Source organism: Elgaria multicarinata, chromosome 7, assembly GCF_023053635.1.
Source record: "Elgaria multicarinata webbii isolate HBS135686 ecotype San Diego chromosome 7, rElgMul1.1.pri, whole genome shotgun sequence".
Lineage (NCBI taxonomy): Eukaryota > Metazoa > Chordata > Lepidosauria > Squamata > Anguidae > Elgaria > Elgaria multicarinata.
Genome location: NC_086177.1, coordinates 28,369,319 through 28,392,142, shown reverse-complemented (window position 1 = coordinate 28,392,142; position 22,824 = coordinate 28,369,319). Strand labels below are relative to the sequence as shown.

Here is a 22,824-nt window from a genome sequence, read left to right as displayed (position 1 = left end):
TATGCTGGGTGGATCCTAGTTCCTTGCATCCCCTCCAGCACAATCCTGACAATTCCTTGTGAATAAGTGCTAACTGAACAGGAGTCTCAAGTTTCTAATAAAATGCAAAATAGATGCAGCAAGCCTGAAGTCTTCCCAATCCTGGGCTAAGACATTGCTGCCATGATCAAAACAAGGGCCAGCCCTTTCATGAAGCAGACTGAAGTGTCACTCAGGTGGCAGATCTGGAAGAGCAGTAGATTGGGGTCAGAAGGTCACCACTGCTCTCCAGTCTTGACAATCACCACAGCTGTCCTCCTAACCACCACACAGTTGACTGGGGGTTTGCTGCTTGCCTTGCACAGAAGCATTGTTTGAAGTGCCTTGATTGTTTGCTGTAACCTGCCTCTTTTATCTCCCATGATCGCCCCCTTCACCTGAGAGAAAGCCGCAGCTGCTGTGTAATGGGGAGGGGGACCCTCCCCTCTCTTAGAACTGTGGAACTGCCACACTGGGTCACCATTGTTCTCTCCCGACCCCCCACTCCAAACTCCAGCATGCTGCCCATTCCTTGCCCAACAGAAAGCAGATAACTTTCAGAGCAGCAAACCCCCGCCCTGAAGTGTTTGGAGTTTGTTTGGTTTTGAACCACACCACATTCTCCTTCCAAGAGAGAAGAACTCCTGTCACAAACTGGTCTGGAAGATCTTGGCTGGCTGACTGGCTGCTACATCTAAATTGGATTGAAGCTCAATCTCATTTAGAGGAAGTGGATGCATTTGGAACACCTAGACCAGTCAGCAATTTCTACCCTTGAACTGAAAATGTAGCATGCTTCAATCTAAGATCAAAGGCTTCTGCTGTTGCCATTGCTCAGCAATCACTGCTTGTGGGAGAGGAAGATGAGATGATGAGGAAGTGCTAGCTTTAGCTGCCCTATATAAAGGGAATGAGGAGATACATGAGATACAGGAATAAGTTTTGCTAGGGACTGAGGAAGGAGAAAATATGCATAGGCCTCTGTGTGTGCTGAACTAGGGCACCTTAAGAGCAAGGCAATGGTTCCTGGTGAGAGCTTTAAGAAGTGCATTAAAGTAGGGTGACCATATGAAAAGAGGACAGGGTTCCTGTATCTTTAATGGTTCTATAGAAGAGGGTAGCTCCAGGCACTCTTGGATGAGACCAATTATCTGGATCCATTTCAGTCGGGTTTCAGGCCTGGTTTTGGTACGGAAACAGCCTTGGTCACCCTGTATGATGACCTATGTCAGGAAAGACAGAGGGGTTGTGACTCTGTTGATTCTCCTTGATTTCTCAACGGCTTTCGATACCACTGACCATAATACAATATCCTTCTGGGACGACTGGCTGAGTTGGGAATGGGAGGCACTGCATTGTAGTGGTTCCACTCTTACTTGGGCTGGTCAGTTCCAGAAGGTGGAGCTTGGGGAATATTGCTCGGCCCTGTGGACTCTCCAGTATGGGGTTCCGCAGGGGTCAGTCTTGTCCCTCTTGCTGTTTAATATTTACATGAAACCGTTGGGTGCGGCCATCCGGAGTTTTGGAGTGCGTTGTCATCAGTACACTGATGACACGCAGCTCTACTTCTTTTCATCTTCATCAGGTGAGGCTGTGGATGTGCTGAACCAGTGCTTGGCTGTGACAATGGACTGGATGAGAGCTAATAAATTGAAGCTCAATCCAGACAAGACTGAGATGCTGTTAGTGGGTGGTTCTGCTGACCAGATGGAAGGTGTTCAACCTCCCCCTGAAGGAGCAAGTTCGTAGCTTGGGGGTCCTCCTAGAACCATCTCTGTCACTTGAGGCCCAAGTGGCCTCAGTGGCACAGAGTGCCTTTTACCAGCTTCGGTTGGTGGCCCAGCTACACCCTATCTGGACAGGGATAACCTGGCTTCAGTTGTCTATGCTCTGCTTTGGTAACCTCCAAATTAAATCACAGGGAATTCCACCCCTTCTTCCTCTGCTGCAGTGCTGAGAAAAAATCCTTCTCTGAAGCTATTTGCATTGGAAGGAAACTTCCACTGTTGCCAAGAACTTAAGTGCCTAATTATTTTAGGATAATAAAGATGGCTTTTTTGAGTTACTACCCATTCATTTCTCTGGATGGGTAGTAACTCAAAAACCAAATTCAAGAACAATGCCTCAGTTTTTACTAAGTAACTTGATATACCGAGTCAAACCTCCCAATGCATTCAGTTTGACTTCGTGCAATAGTGTCCCATTTAGTTCAATGAGGCTTACTCCCAATTAAGCAGTATAGGATTGTAACCTAAGTACTTATCCTGCTGCTTCTGAAAAAAATCCTGTGTATCTTCATTGACACAGAGGCAAAATTAAGGAGGTGTGCAATGTTGAACCAATTAGTTAATTGCTATAGTACTAATTTAATAGGGTTACAGGCGCATACAACTCCTTAGTTAAAACAGCTCCACTGGCTTCCAGTCTGTTTCTGGGCATAATTCAAAGTGCTGGTTATGACCTATAAAACCCTATACGGCTTGGGTCCAGGTTATCTGAAAAACTATTCTCCCTTATGAGACTGCCTGTGTTTTGAGATCTTCAGGGGATGCCCTTCTCTCAGTCCCACCGCCATCACAGGAATGCCCGGTGGGAATGCGGGAGAGGGCCTTCTTGGTGGCTGCTCCAGTGCTCTGGAACTGCCTTCCCAGGGAAGCTAGACTGGTTCCCTCCTTGATGTGTTTTCAGAGGCAGGTAAAAACTTTCTTATTCCAACAGGCCTTTGCTGAATAATGTGGACCTCCATCTATGTTTCAGACTCTTAAATTTAATATGTATTTTAAATGTTGAAATGTTTTGATATTGAAATGTATTTAATTATATTTTTAACTTTTGTATATTTTTACTTATAGCTTTTACCTGTGTGTATGTTTTAATTTTGTAAAGCCACCTTGAGGCTCAGATACAAATAAAGTTCATCATCATAATGACATGCTTGTTTAAAAACATTTTCAAGCATTTTAATCCACTTATTCCATCCAAGGTAGCCACTCAAACATTTTACAAAGTGACTTAAAAGCATAGGTATGTAGAAATGAGATATTTATGAATTTAGTGACCAGAGCATTCCACAGAAGGCAGTAATGGATGACTAGACAATGATTGCTGTCAAGTACCCAGAAGGCAACACAACAGGAAGCAATAGATTGGATGTCATAAATTTGAACCACGGTAACAGCCATACAAAATAAAATACCTCAAGGAAGAAGTGATTAAACGTCTTATGGATTGTGAAACAGAATCAGATGTGATGAGAAAATAAGAGGAAAGATGTCTACATTTTCCAAAACAAAAAAGTCTCTATAATTGTTTCAGTACATCACCTAATGAGTTGCTATACCAGGGAACTGGCCATAGCTCAGGGAGGGACCACACCTCAGTGTGATAGAGCACATGCTTTGCACAGAGAAGGTGCTAGGTTCGATCCTCAGCTTCTCTGGATGGGCGAGGAAAGAATCCTGCCTGAAACCCTGGAGAGCTGCTGCCAATCAGTGTCGACAAGACTGGGATAGATGGACCAAGGGTCTGATTCAGTATAAGGTAGTCTATGTTCCTAACGTCAGGACCAAATCCAGCCTCGGGATTCCTGATCCCGAGCTGGCCCTTCAGGGTTCCCCAGATGGCCCAGCCCTTTCCCCTAAATACTGATTATTTGGTTGTTTGTGCAGTTTTTCTTCTCCATGCTAGATCAGACCAAAGGTCCATCTAGTCCAGCATTCCATTCACACAGTGGCCAAGCAGCAAGCAGGACATGATGCAACAGCATCCTTCCACCCATGTTTTCCAGCAACTGGTGTACATAGGCATACTATCTCTGATACTGGAGGCAGCATATAGCCATCAGGACTAATAGCCATTGAAAGCCTTTTCCTCCAGGAATTTGTCTAACCCCCTTTTGAAGCCATCCAACTTGGTGGCCATCACCACATCTGGTGATAGTGAATTCCATAGTTGAACTAGCAATGTGTGAAGTAGTTCCATTTATCTGTCCTGAATCTCCACCAATCAGCTTCATGGAATGATCCCAGGTTCTAGTATTTTGAGAGAGAAAGAAAAATGTCTCCCTATCCACATTCTCCACACCATGAATAATTTTGTACACCTTTATCATGTCTCCGCTTATTCACCTTTCCCCCAAGATGGACGTTCTCTGCGCTCCACCCTCAGACCCAGATGGCTCTGCCCTCAGGCTCTGCCCATGTAAGATAACATTTGAGTTCAAGAGTTGGCAACCATGACAAAGCCATTTTTACAAGATTTAAAATATTTTGAAGCTAAACATAGAAAAGCTATAAGTATATTTCTGAAGTATCCTCCTATACAATGTTGAGTGACTATGTATTAGTCTTAATTAAAAATGTCTAAGAATTATATTAATGTCTATGATTTAGTAGGCCTCCATGAGCTAAACTTCTCCTGTTGACCTTCAAAGCTTTTCACGGTCTAGCTCCTGCCTATCTCTCCTCTCTCATCTCACACTATTGCCCCGCTCGTGCTCTAGGCTCCTCTGATGCCATGCTTCTCGCCTGCCCAAGGACCTCCACTTCCCTTACTCGGCTTCGTCCTTTTTCTTCTGCTGCCCCTTATGCCTGGAACGCTCTTCCAGAACACTTGAGAACTACAAACTCAATCACAGCTTTTAAAACTCAGCTAAAAACTTTTCTTTTCCCTATAGCTTTTAAATATTGAGTTTGTTCTGACTCTATACTGTTAGCTTCACCCTACCCTGTGCCTGTTCACCCTACCCTGTGCCTGTTTGCATTCTCTTTCCCTCCTTATTGTTTACTACAACTTTATTAGATTGTAAGCCTATGCGGCAGGGTCTTGCTATTTACTGTGTAATCTGTACAGCACCATGTACATTGATGGTGCTATATAAATAAATAAATAATAATAATAATAGGGTATAGCTGCCAACAATTAATATAATTTACAGATTTCTAAAATCTATATCAACTTGTATTGAAACCCTTTATTTGGTCACAGTCTGTTACCTGCTATGAATGTTGAATACAGAATTTCAATTTAATAGGCACTGTTTCAGCCAATGACAATAGTGAAATTTTACACTTGAATATGTTGCTATCCTATATAAAAGGAAATGACATGCCAAATTATAGACCAGGAAACACCTAGTAAGTATACCTCAGATGTAATAAACTGCTCCATACTTAAGTATAATGTATGAGTGTGAGTCATAAATATCAATCATTTCAGTTCACCTCAATTCCTGTTTGGGTTTATGCATCTGTAAATTCTTGTCATTTGGTGCTACCAGTAGCTACAGGGCTCAAGTAATATTTTCCACAGTTTATATACCTGCTAAGAATGTCAAAACTATTACACAACAGAAAAGGATGTCTCTTCTAGCCCTGCACTCTCATCTGAGGCTAGGACAAGGTTGTATTAGGCTCCACAGCTAGTTCCAAAAATGCTTTAGTGGGGCTGAAGGGGCTTGTGCCCTTTCCAGATCTCATACTTCACACATGTGTTACATAGCCATAGCTGGGGGCATGGACTGGTGTAGCTGGGACAATGACTGAGGTTATGAAGCTAATGGGCCTGGTTCAGACAACACACTAAGCCATGGTTAGGCCGCTAACCCTTTTGCAACAATTAGTTATTGTGTTTAGACCATAGCTATGTAACCACCATGGTTAAGAATGGTTCACTATGCCATAATGTTTAGCTCAAAATGCTTAACAGGGTCAATGTAAAGCCCAAATCACAAAATACCAGGGGTTGCTGTATCAGGGCAGAATCTCTTTCAGCCTGAGGGCTGTTTTGGGGGGAAGTTTTCAGTTTTCAGGCATGGGTGGACATTCTAGTGGTGGGTAGGGCCAAAGGCAAAAGAGTGGAGCCAAAGTACCAAAAATAACAGCATATTTATTTATTTATTACATTTTTATACCGCCCAATAGCCGAAGCTCTTATTTTAGCTTAAAGCTCTTACTGGCAGTAACTAAGCCTTAGGAGAGGAGTTTCAACCTTTTAGAATGGGTGGGGTGACCACATGAAAAGGAGAACAAGGCTCCTGCATCTTTAACTGTCGTGATGGAGAGGATTTCACCAGGTGCTGCATGCATACAAATGACACCTGCTGAAATTCCCCTTCCAATACAACTGTTAAAGAAACAGAAGCCCTGTCCTCCTTTTCATATGGTCACCCTAAATATCTAAGTGCTATTGAGGTCAGGAGGATTGCAGCCTTAATTTTGAAATGAGCAATAGGCACGCACAAAGGATTTTGCAAGGCTAAGGTGCGTCCCATCCCCACACACAATTAAGTAAATAACGAGATGTGAGCAGAGAAAAAAACACAAACAAAACAAAGTATTTAGCTTGATGAAAAGGGCGTCTTCGTTAATGTGGCTCGTCATACTTGGGCGGGGGCGGAGAGGTTACTGGTCAGCCAATCGGCTGTTCAAAGCACCCGCCGGTAAAGCGCGAGCAAACAACATTCGGCATCCGCTGGTATGACTCACGACGGCCGAAGGACTTGAGGGAGGAGTCAGCAGACCGCTGCGCATGCGTATAACGGACGCAGCCGCCTTGCTGATCCTTCCGCCCCCCCAGTCCATTCACTTCCTTGTTCCGGTTTGGCTTTCCACCAGGCCATCTCCGATTTGCGGCGCCGGCTGCGGTACGTGACGTCAGCAGGGTCTAGCGGAAGCGGAAGAACAGTTTGGTTTTCATCCCGACCGGCTGTGGGATTGGGTTGAGGAAGTAGGAAGAGGCCCAGAACTTTTTGAAAACATATAAGTATATTGTTTTCGCCCTTCTTCCGCGCAACGGAGGAGGTTTTTGCGGGGGCTTCAGCGGGTAACGTCTCAGTAGGGGGCCCTTTCAGCTTCCTTGGCCCATTCTCTCTTCGCCCCCTCCCCGTCCGCCCCGCCCATCATGGCGGCTTCATCTAACCTGCAGGTGAGCATCTTCTGTCGGAGCCGGGTGGGCGTGTGGGAGAAGCTCCGCCAAAGCCCCGAAGGCGGCTGGGAGGGGCTCTGCGAGGCCTTCGAAGAATGGCTAAAACTCAAAATCACCTTGTCGCTAATTTATAGAATTAGTCGTTGTCAGATTAGATAGGTGGGGGAGGGGGAAGGCTCAGAGGTTTAGATCAGCCTTCCCCCAACCAGGATGTGCTGGGCTAGAATTCCTATCATGCCCAGACACTTTGGCCACACCCCGGATGGGGCAGGTTGAGGAAGCCTTCCCTCAACCTGCTGCTCTCCAGACGTTGAGGACTACACTACCCAGCATCTCTGACTGTTGCCACTCTGGCTGGGCTTGAAGTCCCAAGCATCTGGAATGCAGTAGGTTGAGGAATGCTGCTGGAATGATTCTTTCTCAGAGGCAGCATAGCTCTAAATGTGAGGTGTTAGGAACAAATAGCAGGTGCTGTCATGCACCATCTGTGAAGCATGATTATGAAACTTCCTGGAAGCACCTCCCTGGCAGTGTAAGAATAAAATAGGTTGCTGAAGTATTTGGAGCTTGGTCTGATCCAGCATGTCAGTTCCTAATGTTCTTATAAAAGGTGGTGTGTGTGTCTTTGAACATGCACAAAACGCATTTCCATTATTTCTGAGGCAAGTCTATATTCATGCTTGATATATCATTGACTAGGCAAGTAAACAATTTCTAGTACTGAAACGGAGGAGGCTGCCTTATACCAAGTCAGACCATCAGTCTATCTAGTTCAGTATTTTTTAACACTAACTGCAGTGGCTTCTCAGGATCTTCGTTAGGATTCCTGGAGATGCCATAGATCATATATATGACCATTGCATGCAAAGTATCTGCTGTACCACTGAGCTATGACCCTTCCTGTAACAAGCTACTTCCTGTACTCTCTGGGAAAGTAATTCTCAAAAAAAAAAAGTGTGCTAGCAGAGACTACATAGAAGCTACACATTCAACTCTATATTGCTGTTGCACACAGTTGCAACTAGGGGAGTTGCACAGGAGCAGAAGAGAGTTATTGCCCTTGTCCTCCTGTCTTGCTTGTGGTCTTCTCATAGGCATCAGGTTGGCCAGTGTAGGGAAACGGGAGCTGTACTTGGTAGGCCTTGGTCTGATCCAGCAGGGCTAAAGTTCATAGTGGCACTTCCTATTTAATCTTTAAAGCTATAACAAAGAAGATTAGAATTTGTGTAGGATGTGGTGGGGAGGAGTAAGTAGTTGAGCAGTAGTGGTTGGGCACTTCCTTAGTAATTAGTTGTAAGGCTAGCCTAAAGGTTCCATACCCTTGAATGAAGATGATACAGCATGAACCCATGGCCCCCAGTTTTCTTTTCTTAGAAATTCTGTTAACAGCCTTTGCCACTTCTTCATGCCCTTGAACTTGTCCGGATGCATTTGCCACCTTCTGGACTCCCCTTATTCCAGTGTGTGGTTATTAATTTGAAAAAAAGGCAAGCCTATTCTGCTTCTAGCATTTATTCAGTTTAGTTCAGTGTTACTGTTTATAATCCAGGGTAATCAAAATATGCTCCTAGCACTTATTTATTTATTTATATTTATTTATTTTATTACATTTATATACCGCCCCACAGCCGAAGCTCTCTGGGCGGTTTACAACATTAAAAATAGTAAACATTAAAAGTATACAATTTTTTCTTTAAAAAAAACATAAAAACAGTATCCATTTAAAAACAACAATTCTGGGGTCCATTAAAAACAAACTTAACATTGTTAAATGCTGTTAAAATGCCTGGGAGAAGAGAAAAGTCTTGACCTGGCGCCGAAAAGATAACAACGTTGGCGCCAGGCGAGCCTCATCGGGGAGATCATTCCACAGTCGAGGGGCAACCACTGAGAAGACCCTCTCCCTTGTTGCCATCCTCCGAGCTTCCCTCGGAGTAGGCACTCGGAGGAGGACCTTAGATGTTGAGCGCAGTGTACGAGTAGGTTCATGTCGGGAGAGGCGTTCCATCAGGTATTGTGGTCCCAAGCCATGTAGGGCTTTATAGGTTAAGACCAGCGCCTTGAATTGGGCTCGGAAACATATAGGCAGCCAATGCAAGCGGGCCAGAATCGGTGTTACATGCTCAAATCTCCCTGTTCCAGCTATCAATCTGGCCGCTGCATTTTGCACAAGCTGCAGCTTCCGGACCGTCTTCAAAGGCTGCCCCATGTAGAGGGCATTGCAGTAATCTAATTTGGAAGTTACCAGAGTATGGACAACTGAAGCTAGGTTATCCCTGTCCCGATAGGGACGTAGCTGGGCCACCAACCGAAGTTGGTAGAAAGCACTCCGTGCCACCGAGGCCACCTGAGCCTCAAGTGACAAAGATGGTTATGTGTTTTATGTGCTGCTTTTTGTGATTGTGTTATTCTCTTCAGCTGCCCAGGGGGTTGCATTTGGCTACTTAAATTGGTTAGAATGGTGTGTGTCACTATTTCCACTATTGCTGGTTTTTAAAAAATATTATATGCATATTCTGCTCTTAAATGGAACTTCTAGCCGTTTCCTGCCTTGATTCCTGATCAGGTCTATGTGCACTCAACATCAGCAAAGCCGCAGCATCTGATGTTCTCAGAGCATTTACTGGGCCCCTTATTTCCACATTTGTAGAGATGTTTTTGATCTGCTTTGTGCAGACACTCAGACTTATCCAGTACGAAACATTTCACAAATTTTAGCAGTGGATTGTAGGAGTGAGCCATTTCAAAGAGGAACCATTCTTGAACCACGCTTTTTGCACCTTGATTCCATGAGCAAACCATATTCAGGCTAACTTAAGTTCAGCTGGTACAAAACAGGGCAGCCCGTTTACTAACAGCGACTGGCCAGTGAGACCACATTACGCTAGTCCTTTTACAACTTCATTGGCTGCCAGTCCAGGTCCGCGCCCGATTCAGAGTGCTGGTATTAACATTCAAAGCCCCAAACGGTTTGGGGGCAGGTTATTTGAAGGAGTGCCTCCTCCCATATGTACCTCCCCGGACCTTAAGATCATCCACAGGGGCCCTTCTCCGTGAGCCCCTGCCAGAGGAAGTGAGGCAGGTGGCTACTAGGAGGAGGGCTTTCTCTGCTGTGGCACCCCGGCTGTGGAATGAGCTCCCCAGAGAGGTCTGTCTGGTGCCTACACTGTACTCCTTTCATCGCCAGCTGAAGTCCTTATTATTCTCAGTATTTTAACACTTAATTTTGACTTAAATTTAAATTTTACTGTTCTAATTCTGTATTTTAATCTTATATCAATTTCTGTGTGGTTTTATCCCAGTTGTGCTTTTTATACCGTATTTTGTATTTGTGTTTTTAGACGTTGGTTGTTTTATTATGGTTTTAATTTTTGTGAACCGCCCAGAGAGCTTCGGCTATTGGGCGGTATAAAAATGTAATAAGTAAAATAAGTTGTCTGGTAATTCTACGATTATATCTGAAGGAATTCAAATTCACTTTAACAATTGTGATCATAGAACCCATAGGGAAGAAAGGGATAGGGAACTGGATTACGTAATCTAGAGTATATGATTTTGTGAATGCCTCTTCAGCGATGGAGAGGGAAGAGTAACAACACAATCCAATGCATTTGTGGGCAGAAGTAAGTCTTACTGAGTTTAATGGGGATTTCTCTCCAGTAACTGTAGAATTGGGATGGGCACTCCCATCCTAACAATGCTGAAAGATGATAACTCCCATCATCTTTCAGCATTGGTCATGCTGGCTAGGACTGGTGGGAGTTGTAGGCCAAACATCTGGAAGGCCACAAGTTGCCCACCTCTGGTGTAAGAGGTTTTCAACCTAAGAGGTAGGAATTAGAAGGTTTGTGATGGTGACTGGGTTTGTAAGTTGTAAGGAGGAGTTTGTGCATGGTAGAGTGGGGGATTCATAGTTCAGTGTAATAGTGTAAAGGTTGCAAATGTTGTAACGAGGAGTTCATTACCTCAGAATCACTTCTTAAAATAGATATAAGCAATTTGCATTCATAACTTTTTATGAATGCAAAAATTAATTTTTGTGAACCGCCCAGAGAGCTCCGGCTATTGGGCGGTATAGAAATGTAATAAATAAATAAATAAAATAACTCTGGAGAAAAGATGTGTGAAGTGAACAAAATGTTGCTTGAAGGCAGTAGCTTTAAACCAGTGCTGGGCCTTTTTCAAGCTGAGGGCTGAATTCAATTTCAGAGAAGATTTTGGGGGCCACATTCCAATAGTGGGTGGGGCCAAATTCTAAAAAGTGAGAAACATGCAAAGACTGGCAAACAACCAAACGAATAGCAGTTGGGGAGGAAGGGGATGAGTCGAAAAGTGTGGGGCCAGTTTGGGAGCCCTGAAGAGTCGGATTTGGCACAACCTCTGCTTTAAACCTATTCACACAGGGCGAAGAAGAAAGGAGCTTGGTGTTTGGACCTAGTTCTAGCCACTGATGAACTTTACAAAGGTTTCTTTCAGAGAACTCAAGAATCCAAATCAGGTTCTATGAGAGGAATTAGCCTTTTTATGCAAAGGAAAAGCTTTTGTATGTAACCCACGCCTTTGCCCCATTGTATAATCATTTGCACTTTTGTAGGTTATCAGTGTTCTCCGAGAATATCTCATATCTTTCAGGATTCAGATAGCAAGTATAATGTGCATATGTAATCTTACTTGCACAAATTCACTGTTATGTCAAGTTAAAGTTTTGTTTCTTACAACTAGAAAAAGTGGTTATGTAACTTCATTCTAGCCCAACCCAAAAGCAGGTGTGACATGTCTATTCATATTCTTTTGACTACCTGACTTATTTTGGAGTTCAGCATTACTGACTGTTCAGTCGTTGGAAGGACAGTAACATCGTAGTTTGCTGTTCATTTTTATTTCTTAAGATCTCAATGGATATTTAATTGGTAATGTGGGGTTGGAATGTAACCCATGCCTTTGCCCCATTGTATTCCTTGTTGTATGTTTGCATATGTAAAAATATATTTGTACAACTTCCTGCAATGTTGTTTATATAGATTGTTTTGTGCCTACCCATATTATTCTTCCAATAAAAGTTTTTCTGTGATTGTTTAAAGAACAGTTTGCTTCTTTTCGGAAACAATATTTGTGTGTAGGCATGGCCTGTTTTAATTTTATATATGTAATATTTTTAAAGGGTCTGTATTTAATATTTTGAATTTCTGGCACACATATTTTACTTCGGTACGGAGAATGAAGCTTCTAGCCCAGTGGGTTGCAGTTGGCAGCCATAGCTTCAAAGCGCCCCCAGCTCCCATGATAGTATCACAGCATCACAACCTAAAGGGGCTCTGCCTGATTTGGGTGATTTTCCTTGCTGCCCCTTACACGCTAGCGTAGATTGGTCAGGAAAGATCCCCCCAACCCTCCTGAGAGACTCCTTGGAGGATGTGGGCTGGTGGGGAGGGCACAGGAAACTTTCCTTCAGTGAACCTTTCTATTTACCTATTTTAAGATCCAAGACTCCATTGGGAAATTGGTTTTGACAGAAGCTACTATGAAAGTGCACCTTTTAAAGCAGGGTGGGGTTTTGTTTGTGTTTTGCATGTTGGGTGGTTCCCTTTGGGAGGTCGGCTGTGTTGAATTGTAAAGTTACATCTAGAGTTTCACAGTTGTGTCTTTTCTGATGGTAATCTGTGTAAATAATTTCTACAATATGTTTTCAGATTCATGAGGGATTCCAGGAGTGATTTCATGGCTTTTAATTGTAATATGGAAATGGTTGCCTTAAATTGAAATGACTATAGGCAAGGATCCAAGAAATGCAAAACTAGCTAATTAAGTTTAATTTATGCTTGTAAGCTGCCTTGAGTGCCATTTTTCATGTTAGAAAGGTGGGGGACAGATCAAACAAACAAAATAGTTCTTTCCACTTGAGGTGGCTTTGTTTTTCAAACTGTAGCCCCCATTTCATGTGGCAAATCATTTTTTTTAAGGGAGGGGAGTTTCAAAAGCAGCCTATGATACTGTGTGATAGTGGTGTGAAAACTCCCATTATGAGATTGCAAATTCTTGGGATTACTTAAATTAGTTCTGTGGATCCTAGTCATAGTACTTGCCCAGTGGTCACAGAAAAAACAAAAACAAACACATATGTGGCAGTGGGAACTATCCCTTATGTATGAGTAATGAAAACAGGATAAATGTCCTATTGGGTGAGTTTGCATCATATTACAACCCACCTTGTGAAATAAGCTACATAGTCTAGGTTGTTGCTGGATCAACCCATGGTAAGCCTCTCCTTCCCCCTCCTTCCGCCAGCTGGTTCCAGCACATATCCTGGGGGCATGGTGGCAGAACCCTTCTCATCTACCACCAAGTCATCCTCCCTGCTCTGATTGTGACCTCTGTTGTGTTAGGAGCTTTTTTTAAAAAAAAATTGCATCCTGTCATTGACTCATATTGTAATTTGGGTACACTAACATTTGTCAAGTTGAGAAAAGAGGATCAGATCTCACCCTTAACCTGATCACTAGGGTTTGAAGTGTGGAGCTTCTTACCTGTGGGGGTTTCCCCTTCCATTCCATTACTCTCTGAGGGTGTAGAGTCCACCCCATTTTCAAAGCTCCCACTTACAGTAACAGGGGAGCTCCAAAAAAGGGGTGGACTCTAGATCACCCTTAAAACTACTTAGGGGAGACTCAGGAAGTGGTGGAATGGTAGGGGAGACCTCCAATGATAAATCTCATATTTTAAAACTTAAGGATAACTTTGCTAAGATGCTGCTCTTATCCCATTTCCCCAATTATCTGTATTTCTATATTGGAAACGTTAAGAGAATTCACATAATAATTTTAACTGTAATCATATTCCTTTTTTTTTTTATAGAAAGCAATAGACCTTGCTAGCAAGGCGGCACAAGAAGATAAAGCAGGGAACTTTGAGGAAGCCCTCCGTTTGTATCAACATGCTGTCCAATATTTCCTCCATGTTGTCAAATGTAAGAACTGCTTCACTAAATTTAAGTGGCTGGATTTATTGTTGTTTTTTAAACAAATTTTTAAATTTTGCGATGTTATAGAACTGGTTTCCAAATTCTACGCAAAAAATCCTCTTAATGATATCTGGAACTATATGGGCGGGAGTGTTGGAGGAAGAAATGATTTCCTTGTTGAGAAATGTATCTATCTAATCAAAATTAACCAAATGTTTATCCTAATTGATGCTTTTCCTGATGTTTTATTGACTTGTTTCAGGGCTTAAGTGAAACTGCAAATTCTGTAGGAAAAGTAAACATAGACTGAAACCGCACTCTGACAGTCCACAGAATACTAAAGATTCCATTTTAAGAGCTGATTTGTGAATTCTCAGGGTCTCAGTTGACAAGATCTTTGTAGAGTTCAATGGTAGAACTTGGTAGTTGGATGGGGATGAAAGAGTTAAAGAAATGGAAGCTGGCTACCAGTGAGAGCAAATGGCCGAAGGAAGCCCAGAGGAGAAGCAATTGTAAGGTTATCAGAAACCTTACAGGAAGAAGGACTATGGGCAGGACACAAGCTAAGCTGAGAAGGAAGGGACAAAGAAAAGTCAAGTGAACACTCAAGCACCATTAAAAGGCTGGCATGTCTTGCTAATAATCTGATTGCTGGGACCAACGAAATTCTACAATTACTTAAAGCCTGCCCATTTCTTTAGAGGACCAATTTCCTTAGGAGTCTAGGAAATTGTCTGGCACTGTTCAGATGACACACTAAGCCACAGTGGTTAAGCATTTTGAGTTAAATATTCTTAGTACGCCATGTGAACCATTCTTAACCATCGTGGCTACATAACTATGGTTTATACATGCTTACTAACCATTTGCTGCAAAAGGGTTAGTGGCCTAGCCATGGCTTAGCGTGTTGTCTGAACAGGCCCAATATTTGCTAGGAGCTTTTATAAATTTCTGCCCCCTCATTCCAAGCTGTTGGAAGGGGCTGAGCTTGCTCATTGGTGGTGCCAACTTCCTCCGCTCATGAGTACATGTACCCACCCCCAAGAAAACCTCTGCTTCTTTTGCAGGTTTAAATGTGTTCTTTTCTATATTAAATGTCTTGTAATAAGACATTAATCCCTCGCAAATGGTTTTCAAGTATTATTTAAGCCATGAAACATATTCAGTCGTTTAATTTAATTTCTATTTGCATTTTATGCTTTCATTCATTTTTATTGGGCCTTCTTAATATGTCTAGCTTGTTTTCTGTGGCCTTGGAAGAACCTCATATAGCCTGATGAAGAGTTCATGGAAGTTTAAAAGTTGCCATCTTATTATTGTTACGTTGGTCTCTAAAGAGATATTATTGCCTCCAAGGCCAAGACAGTAGTCATACATTATTCCAAATCAAGTAATCTTTAAAGTATTCCGTATTCATAATTAACAATCAATAGAAAAATGAGTAATCTGTTCATTGGTAACATCATAAACAATTTTAATTTGAAAGGTGTTTTTGTTTTGATTTTTTGAGATATACTATGTTTTTAAAATTACACTATAATGTTGGCTCATATTGTGAAACAGAATATTTTCTCATTCTTAGATGAAGCACAGGGTGATAAAGCAAAACAAAGCATAAGAGCAAAGTGTACAGAGTATCTGGACAGAGCAGAAAAGCTGAAGGAATATCTGAAAAAAAAAGAAAAAGCTCCCCTCAAACCAGTGAAAGAATCTGGTCCAGCTGATGAAAAAGGGTATGTTAACTTAATTTATCAAAATATTTTACAAGTTTGCTTGTTTATTTAATGCTTTTAGTGGTGGTAAAAGAATTGTGTTAAAAATTCCATATTACAAGATGCATGCTTTTTGGTGACTTACGACTTCATTAGGACATATTCTATATTGGTTTTGAAATGTGGATATTACGACAATTTTAGGGTGCAATCCTATGCATGTTTAGGCAGGAAAAGTCCTACAATTCCCAACATTACCCAAACAGGCCGGGTAATGCTGGGAGTTGTAAGACTTTTTCCTGTTTAAATATGCATAAGATTGTGCCCTTAGTGAGTGTTGCAGTTATGTTACAATTTCATCACTATTTTCCTTTACATAGTTATGGGGCCTAGGGATTGCTTCCCTGTTCATGTAGGGTGGGTGAATGTTACATATTTATCTGAGCCATGTTTTAGAGCACCCGTTTACAGGGACAAAATAAGTGATCAGGAAAATATTGGGTTAAAACCAGACTTAATCATACTTGGAGTTCTAAAACCACCATTGAGAAATGTGTTGTCTGAACTGAGCCAAAACCTCATATTGGGTGGGAAGATCCCACTGTCACATTATTTCTAATTTAGTTTGGTTCTTCCCTGTAACAGAAACTTTCACTGCTATTACCATAAACATGCTTGAAAAGCAAATTCAGGTAAAATCTAGGGGACGTCCCTTTCTCAGTGTGATGATAATTAGGAGTGCAAATAACTCCTGTTCTTTTGAAGGCTGGCATGTATTCTATATCTCTTATCAGCCAAAGTGCAGCTCCGTGGAACTCATTACTTTTGTGTTTCTGGGAGAGATGAATGAAAAATTACCCGGGTCTGACAAATAAGTTTCTTGAGAATGATCTATCTTAAATCTAACTTTTATCTACAAAAAAATTACTTTTCCATTAAACTTTTTGCCTATTCTTAAGGCAGATTTTTTAATTTCTAGTATTTCTTAACATTTTGTGTGTGGGGGAAGGGTCTTTTATTACAAATACGTCATTTTTATACTTGAACAGAAGAGTCTCTCTGTTCTAGTTGTGTATGTTTACTTATACCCAAATTAGGAATGATAGTGATGGGGAAGGCGAATCAGATGATCCTGAGAAAAAGAAGCTGCAGAATCAACTTCAAGGTAGTCTTGCATCATTCTCTTAATGACTTGAATAATTATTGAAAAACAGGCATTCTCCCATACAAGCCTGCCTGGGTTTAAAATGTTCCAGAGAGGCCCCTCTCTTGGTTCCACCACCATCGGAGGCATATTTGGTAGGGACATGAGAGAGGGCTTTCATGGTGGCCACTCCCAGCCTCTGAAAGTCCCTGCTGAGGGAGGCTAGGGTAGCTTCCTCTCTCTTGTCCTGCCATTGGCAGGCAAAGGCATTTTTATTCATGCAGGCCTTTGACATGTAAACTGGTCTCCTACTGAAGGGGGCGTTATTGGATTGGGTGCTGTCTATTTCTTTTATTATTGTTGTTTTAACTGTGTTTAATTCGTTTATTTTAATGTTTTGTTTTTTATTGTGTTTTGATTTCAATTTTATTGTTAGCCACCATCTTTTGGTGAAAAAGCAGGATATCAAGCTAATAAATGATCAATAAAAATTTATCTAGTTCTTCTTCGTGGTCTCTATGCATCACACATATGGGCTTTGCGCCTGCGCAGAGACCAGACCGGAACCTTCTATAGCTGAGTGGAATGTTTTTGGCGGGAACCCCTCCCCCACGCTACCGCGCACGTCCATGGGGTTCCCGCCCTTACCTCAGTTCTTCGTCGTCCGCCATTGTGCTTAGACCATAGAACCAAACCTCTTAGTGTTTTCTACTTTAAAATCCTTTTTTACTTCAAATCTTTCCTCTTTTCGCTTATTTCTCACTTCTTAACATCTTTTCTTCTATTCTAACTAAAAAAAAAAAATTTTTTTTTTTAGTAGTTAGATTTTCCTCAGCGATTTCGATCGCGGCGCTTAGCCGTATGACAGTTAAGGCCCCATTTCGCAATTGTGTGAAATGTGGAGCTAAGCTCCCTCCAACTGACGGGCACTCCCTGTGCATCCTGTGCCTAGGTGAAGGCTATAAAGTTGAGTCTTGGCTGAATCTTCGAGGATGCACAAAACGGCAGCCAGTAAGTCCGTTGATGACCGTTGCACTGAGGTGCCTGAACATTCCAGAGCGGCTAATAGGGCTCAGATACCCCTAACGCCTGGACAAACGGCAGCCAGTAAGTCCGTTGATGACCGTTGCACTGAGGTGCCTGAACATTCCAGAGCGGCTAATAGGGCTCAGATACCCCTAACGCCTGGACAATCGGCAGCCAGTAAGTCCGTTGATGACCGTTGCACTGAGGTGCCTGAACATTCCAGAGCGGCTAATAGGGCTCAGATACCCCTAACGCCTGGACAAACGGCAGCCAGTAAGTCCGTTGATGACCGTTGCACTGAGGTGCCTGAACATTCCAGAGCGGCTAATAGGGCTCAGATACCCCTAACGCCTGGACGGTCACTGGCGAGTTCCGCGGCCAGGAAAATCTCCAAAAAGGCCCGGACTCCCAAATCTTCTTCTGAAATGGAGAAAAAGAAGAAGAAGAAGAAGCGAGACGCGGAAAAACCCTCGTTAGGGTCATCCCGCACGGCGGAACTGGCTAGGAGTCACTCTACTCCTCCTGCCATACCGACCGCTTCGATACCGAGGCCTCCCTCGGTATCGAGATCCCAGTCGGTACCGATGGCTACGGTACCGACACATCCTCCCAGTCTATCGGAGGGCGAGTTGCGGGATTCGGCTTCAGCGGCCTCTTTCCGAGAGCCTGCCAGGCTGCAAGAAGTTCAGGGACTAATCCCTCTACCGCCTTCGCCAAGGCACATTCTAAGGCGTCAATGGGAAGGAGCTTTTCAATACTCTTATCCCCAATCAGTATGTGGCGACTATGTATGGGATTGATATCGCCCACAACGATACTTCCAGGGTGACCACCAGTACCCTCAAGAAGAATATTATGCGCACCCTCCGCCTACGAGGATGTGTCATCTACTGCTGCCTCCACCGCCCGCCCACCAAACGTCCACGGTGTCGACGCCTCGACACCGTACGCAGCCATCGGCATCGACTGCCGTGGTTACCACGGTACCGACGGAGCATGTAGACCTCCAGGTGGTTACAGTATCCTTGCCTGAGGATAATTACCCATCGGATTCTGAGTCGGGGTTGTCGGCTACTCCATCGATGCCTTCACCAGAAGATGAGGTTCATGACAAGGACCCTTCTTCCCTTTCCGACGATATGGTCAGATTTTTTGACCATATGCTTAGAATGGCTCAGGCATTAGGACTGGAGATCCAGCAAATGGATGAATCTGTCGTCGATCCAATCTACGACGTTTTCCAGTCCACAACCAACCAACGACTTGCCATCCCTATTCCACATGCTTTAAAGCAAACGGCTCAATTATCTTGGAAAACACCGGCTATGACTCAAGCCACATCGAAAAGGCTAGAGACCCTCTATCAAGTCCAAGAGGAAGATGTACAGTTTCTGGTCCAACATCCCAAACCTAATTTGATCGTAGTGGAGTCGGCTCAAGGCCACTCACAGAAGGCACATTCTGCACCCGTGGACAGAGAAGGCAGAAAGTTGGACCATACGGGCAGGAGGATTTACTCCTCTGCCTCTTTGGGCATCAGGGCATCAGCCTACGAGGCTACCATGGCACGATACCAGCTCTTCCTCTGGGAGAAAATAGGATCACTATGTGAACATCTCCCAGAGGACAAAAAAGAGCTGGCACGAGTTTTTCAGAACGAGGCCTCAGCCATAGCCAGGCAACAATTGTCGACAGCGAAAGGTCAGCAGAGGCAGCAGCAACAACAGCTCCAAAGCAAACGTCAGCCCGACTTCTCTAAGAAGCAGCGGGTTTGACTTCTTTATCCCAGATCCACCTCCCTTTGCGAACCGCCTAGCACCACATTACCATCACTGGGAGTCAATAACATCGGACTCCTGGGTGCTCACTATCATCAACTCGGGGTATGCCATCGAGCTCGATGTCCTTCCTCCTTCTTCGGGGGTGAAAGTAATGGCGCCATCCCCTCCTCTGCTTCTCGAGGTACAGACCCTCCTAGCGAAAGGAGCCATCTCTCCAGTACCCGCAGAGGAACTCAACCAGGGGTTTTTCTCCCGATACTTCACGGTCCAAAAAAAAGATCTGGTAGCGGACATTTCAACCACCCTCAACCTGTTGGTCTCGTTGGGTCTGTGGGTCAACGAGGAGAAATCCATCTTGACCCCACAGCAGAAGCTGGACTTCATAGGGGTAACCCTATCGTCTCAGGACGGGAGAGCATACCTGCCCTTGACCAGAGCAAGCACCCTTCAAGAGTTAGCCATCGCTACCGAGAGCCGCCGAAAGGTCTCGGCATGGACAATTCAGAGGCTATTAGGCTTGATGGCAGCTACAACTGCAGTCATCAGGTTTGCAAGACTCAGAATGAGAATATTGCAGGCCTGGTTTTTAAGAACTTTCGATCTTCGACACGATGCCCGGCGAACTTACCTGTCGATCCCGACGCAAGTAAGGGCATCTCTGAAATGGTGGTTTTCGATGTCGACGCTCCTAGAAGGAGTTCCCTTCCAGCAAGAAACTCCTTCGGTAACGATCATGACGGATGCATCGTTGATCGGATGGGGAGCACACTGCGACTCCCTCACAGCTCAGGGCCGTTGGCCTCCTTCCCAGAGGGAACATCATATCAACCACCTAGAACTGCTAGCGGTGGAAAATGCAATAAAAACTTTTTCACAAATGATCGAGGGCCGAAACGTCCTGATCGCGACGGACAACACCACGGTAGTGGCATACATCAACAGACAAGGTGGGACAAGGTCTCATCCTCTGAATCGATCGGCACTCAGGATTTGGAACTGGTGCATAAAGAGAAATACTCACCTGACGGCGATCCATGTAGCGGGCAAGGAAAACATCATCGCGGACGCCCTCAGCAGGTCTTTCCACGTCGACCACGAATGGGAGCTCGATACCGAAGTAAGAGACGTTCTCTTTCGGTACTGGAGCCTCCCTGCTGTCGATGTCTTAGCTACCGAAGAAAACGCAGAGCAGGAAGAGGAAAGCACTCGCTAGGAGATGCTTTCACCAGAACCTGGAAAGGAAATCTTCTTTACATCTTTCCTCTGTTTCCACTGTTGACGAAGGTGCTGGCCAAAATCCAGTCGGACAGGTCGGACTGCATCCTTATCACACCGTGGTGGCCTCGACAGACATGGTTCTCCCACGCCCTTCGACTGTCGGACGGGAATTACATCAGACTCCCGCCGATACCGACACTGTTGTCTTGACACCAGGGCAGGGTTCGACACGCAAACCTGTCGACCCTCAAGATGACGGCATGGAGAATATCATCCATTCCTCCTCTCGTACCAAGGATTTAACTGTAGACCATATATTGTTGGCATCACTAAAGCCTTCAATGAGAAAATCTTACGCGGCAAAGTGGCAGAGATTTCAAACTTTTGCCTTGGAAAACGATCAAGCACCTGAATCTTGCCCTTTGTCATTGATTCTCAAATACCTATTGGCACTTTATCAGCAGGGACTCGAACTCACTTCCATCAGAGTTCACTTAGCGGCTATTACATCTTTTCATCGAGGCATGGATGGTTTTACACCTTTTGTACATCCAACATCGAGGAAATTTTTAAAGGGGCTTAAAAATATGATACCGACAGTAAAGAGTATCGTTCCACCGTGGAGCCTATCAGTGGTGTTACAAGCATTGACAAAGACGCCCTTCGAGCCCATGGCCTTATCTGACCCTAGGCTTCTGACATTCAAGACTGTCTTTTTAGTAGCCATCACTTCTGCTAGACATGCAAGTGAGCTTAGAGCTCTCAGGATAGATGCTCCTTACACTATCTTTCACAAAGATAAGGTTGTGTTACGCACAGACCCTGCCTTCTTGCCTAAGGTAGTGTCAACCTTTCATCTGTCCCAATATATCACTCTACCAGCTTTCTTTCCGAATCCAACAACACCTGTTGAGTTTTCTTTACATACACTTGATGTAAGGAGAGCTCTTGCCTTTTACAAGGCTAGGACAGAGAGTTTTAGGAAAACAAAGCAATTGTTTATTTGTTATGGTGAGCCTTATAAGGGACTCCCTGTTTCATGCCAGCAACTGTCACGCTGGATTGTAGAGACAATTGAACTTGCTTACTCTATCTCTAAACTAGAGCTTGTGAAACCTGTGACAGCTCATTCTACCAGAGCTGTCGCAACATCTGTTGCCTTCAGCAGAGGTGTTCCCTTGACAGAAGTCTGTAGAGCTGCAACGTGGTCCACTCCATCCACGTTTGTTAGGCACTACAGTTTGGACACCCGTGCTAGGCACGACTGCTCGTTTGGAAGGACAGTGCTCTCGGAGATCTTCAGATGATGCACCAACCCACCTCCAAAGATATGTCAGCTTGCTACTCGCCCATATGTGTGATGCATAGAGACCACGAAGAAGAAATGCAGGTTGCTTACCTGTAAGTGTAGTTCTTCGAGTGGTCATCTATGCATTCACACAACCCACCCACCATCCCCACTTGGTGGTGTGAGACTTACAAATTACACAGTTATACGTGGAATGTACTTTATTGAAATTACACTCATGTTTATGGGGGCACAATGTCGGACTCCTGTAAACTGAGGTAAGGGCGGGAACCCCATGGACGTGCGCGGTAGCGTGGAGGAGGGGTTCCCGCCAAAAACGTTCCACTCAGCTATAGAAGGTTCTGGTCTGGTCTCCGCGCAGGCGCAAAGCCCATACGTGTGAATGCATAGATGACCACTCGAAGAACTACAGTTACAGGTAAGCAACCTGCATTTGTCATGTCAAGAGCTACAAGAGATTTTAGTAGCAATTAATTAGATGTTTGGTCAGTCTAATGATGGGGCTGAAATTAAAAGGAAGGTGCCTCTACCTGTAAAAGAAAGAAAAGAAGAAAGAACAGATGTACTTTTTTACTTTTTTGCTTTCTTGGTTGTTTGCAGATACTTTGCCCCCCATCTCTGCTGCTTTTCTGGCACCATTTTCTTTTCTGTCACTACTTGATCCTAGCCAGTCAGGAATCTTAGTGATCAAGATCCTAGCATTGTGCTGCAGAGCCTATCTGATTTGGCTACTT

General features: G+C 43.9%; 1 protein-coding gene across 1 annotated transcript in view; it reads left to right on the top strand.

Annotated features, from left to right (window-relative positions):
* The first annotated feature begins 6,653 nt into the window (after positions 1-6,653).
* Positions 6,654-22,824, top strand: part of VPS4B (vacuolar protein sorting 4 homolog B) — a 47,980-nt gene continuing 31,809 nt past the window's right edge. Inside the window, exons 1-4 of the mRNA XM_063130280.1 lie at positions 6,654-6,942; positions 13,795-13,906; positions 15,483-15,633; positions 16,710-16,777. Coding sequence (XP_062986350.1) covers positions 6,919-6,942; positions 13,795-13,906; positions 15,483-15,633; positions 16,710-16,777 — 355 coding nt within the window. The 5' untranslated portion in view covers positions 6,654-6,918. The remainder of the gene's footprint in view (positions 6,943-13,794; positions 13,907-15,482; positions 15,634-16,709; positions 16,778-22,824) is intronic.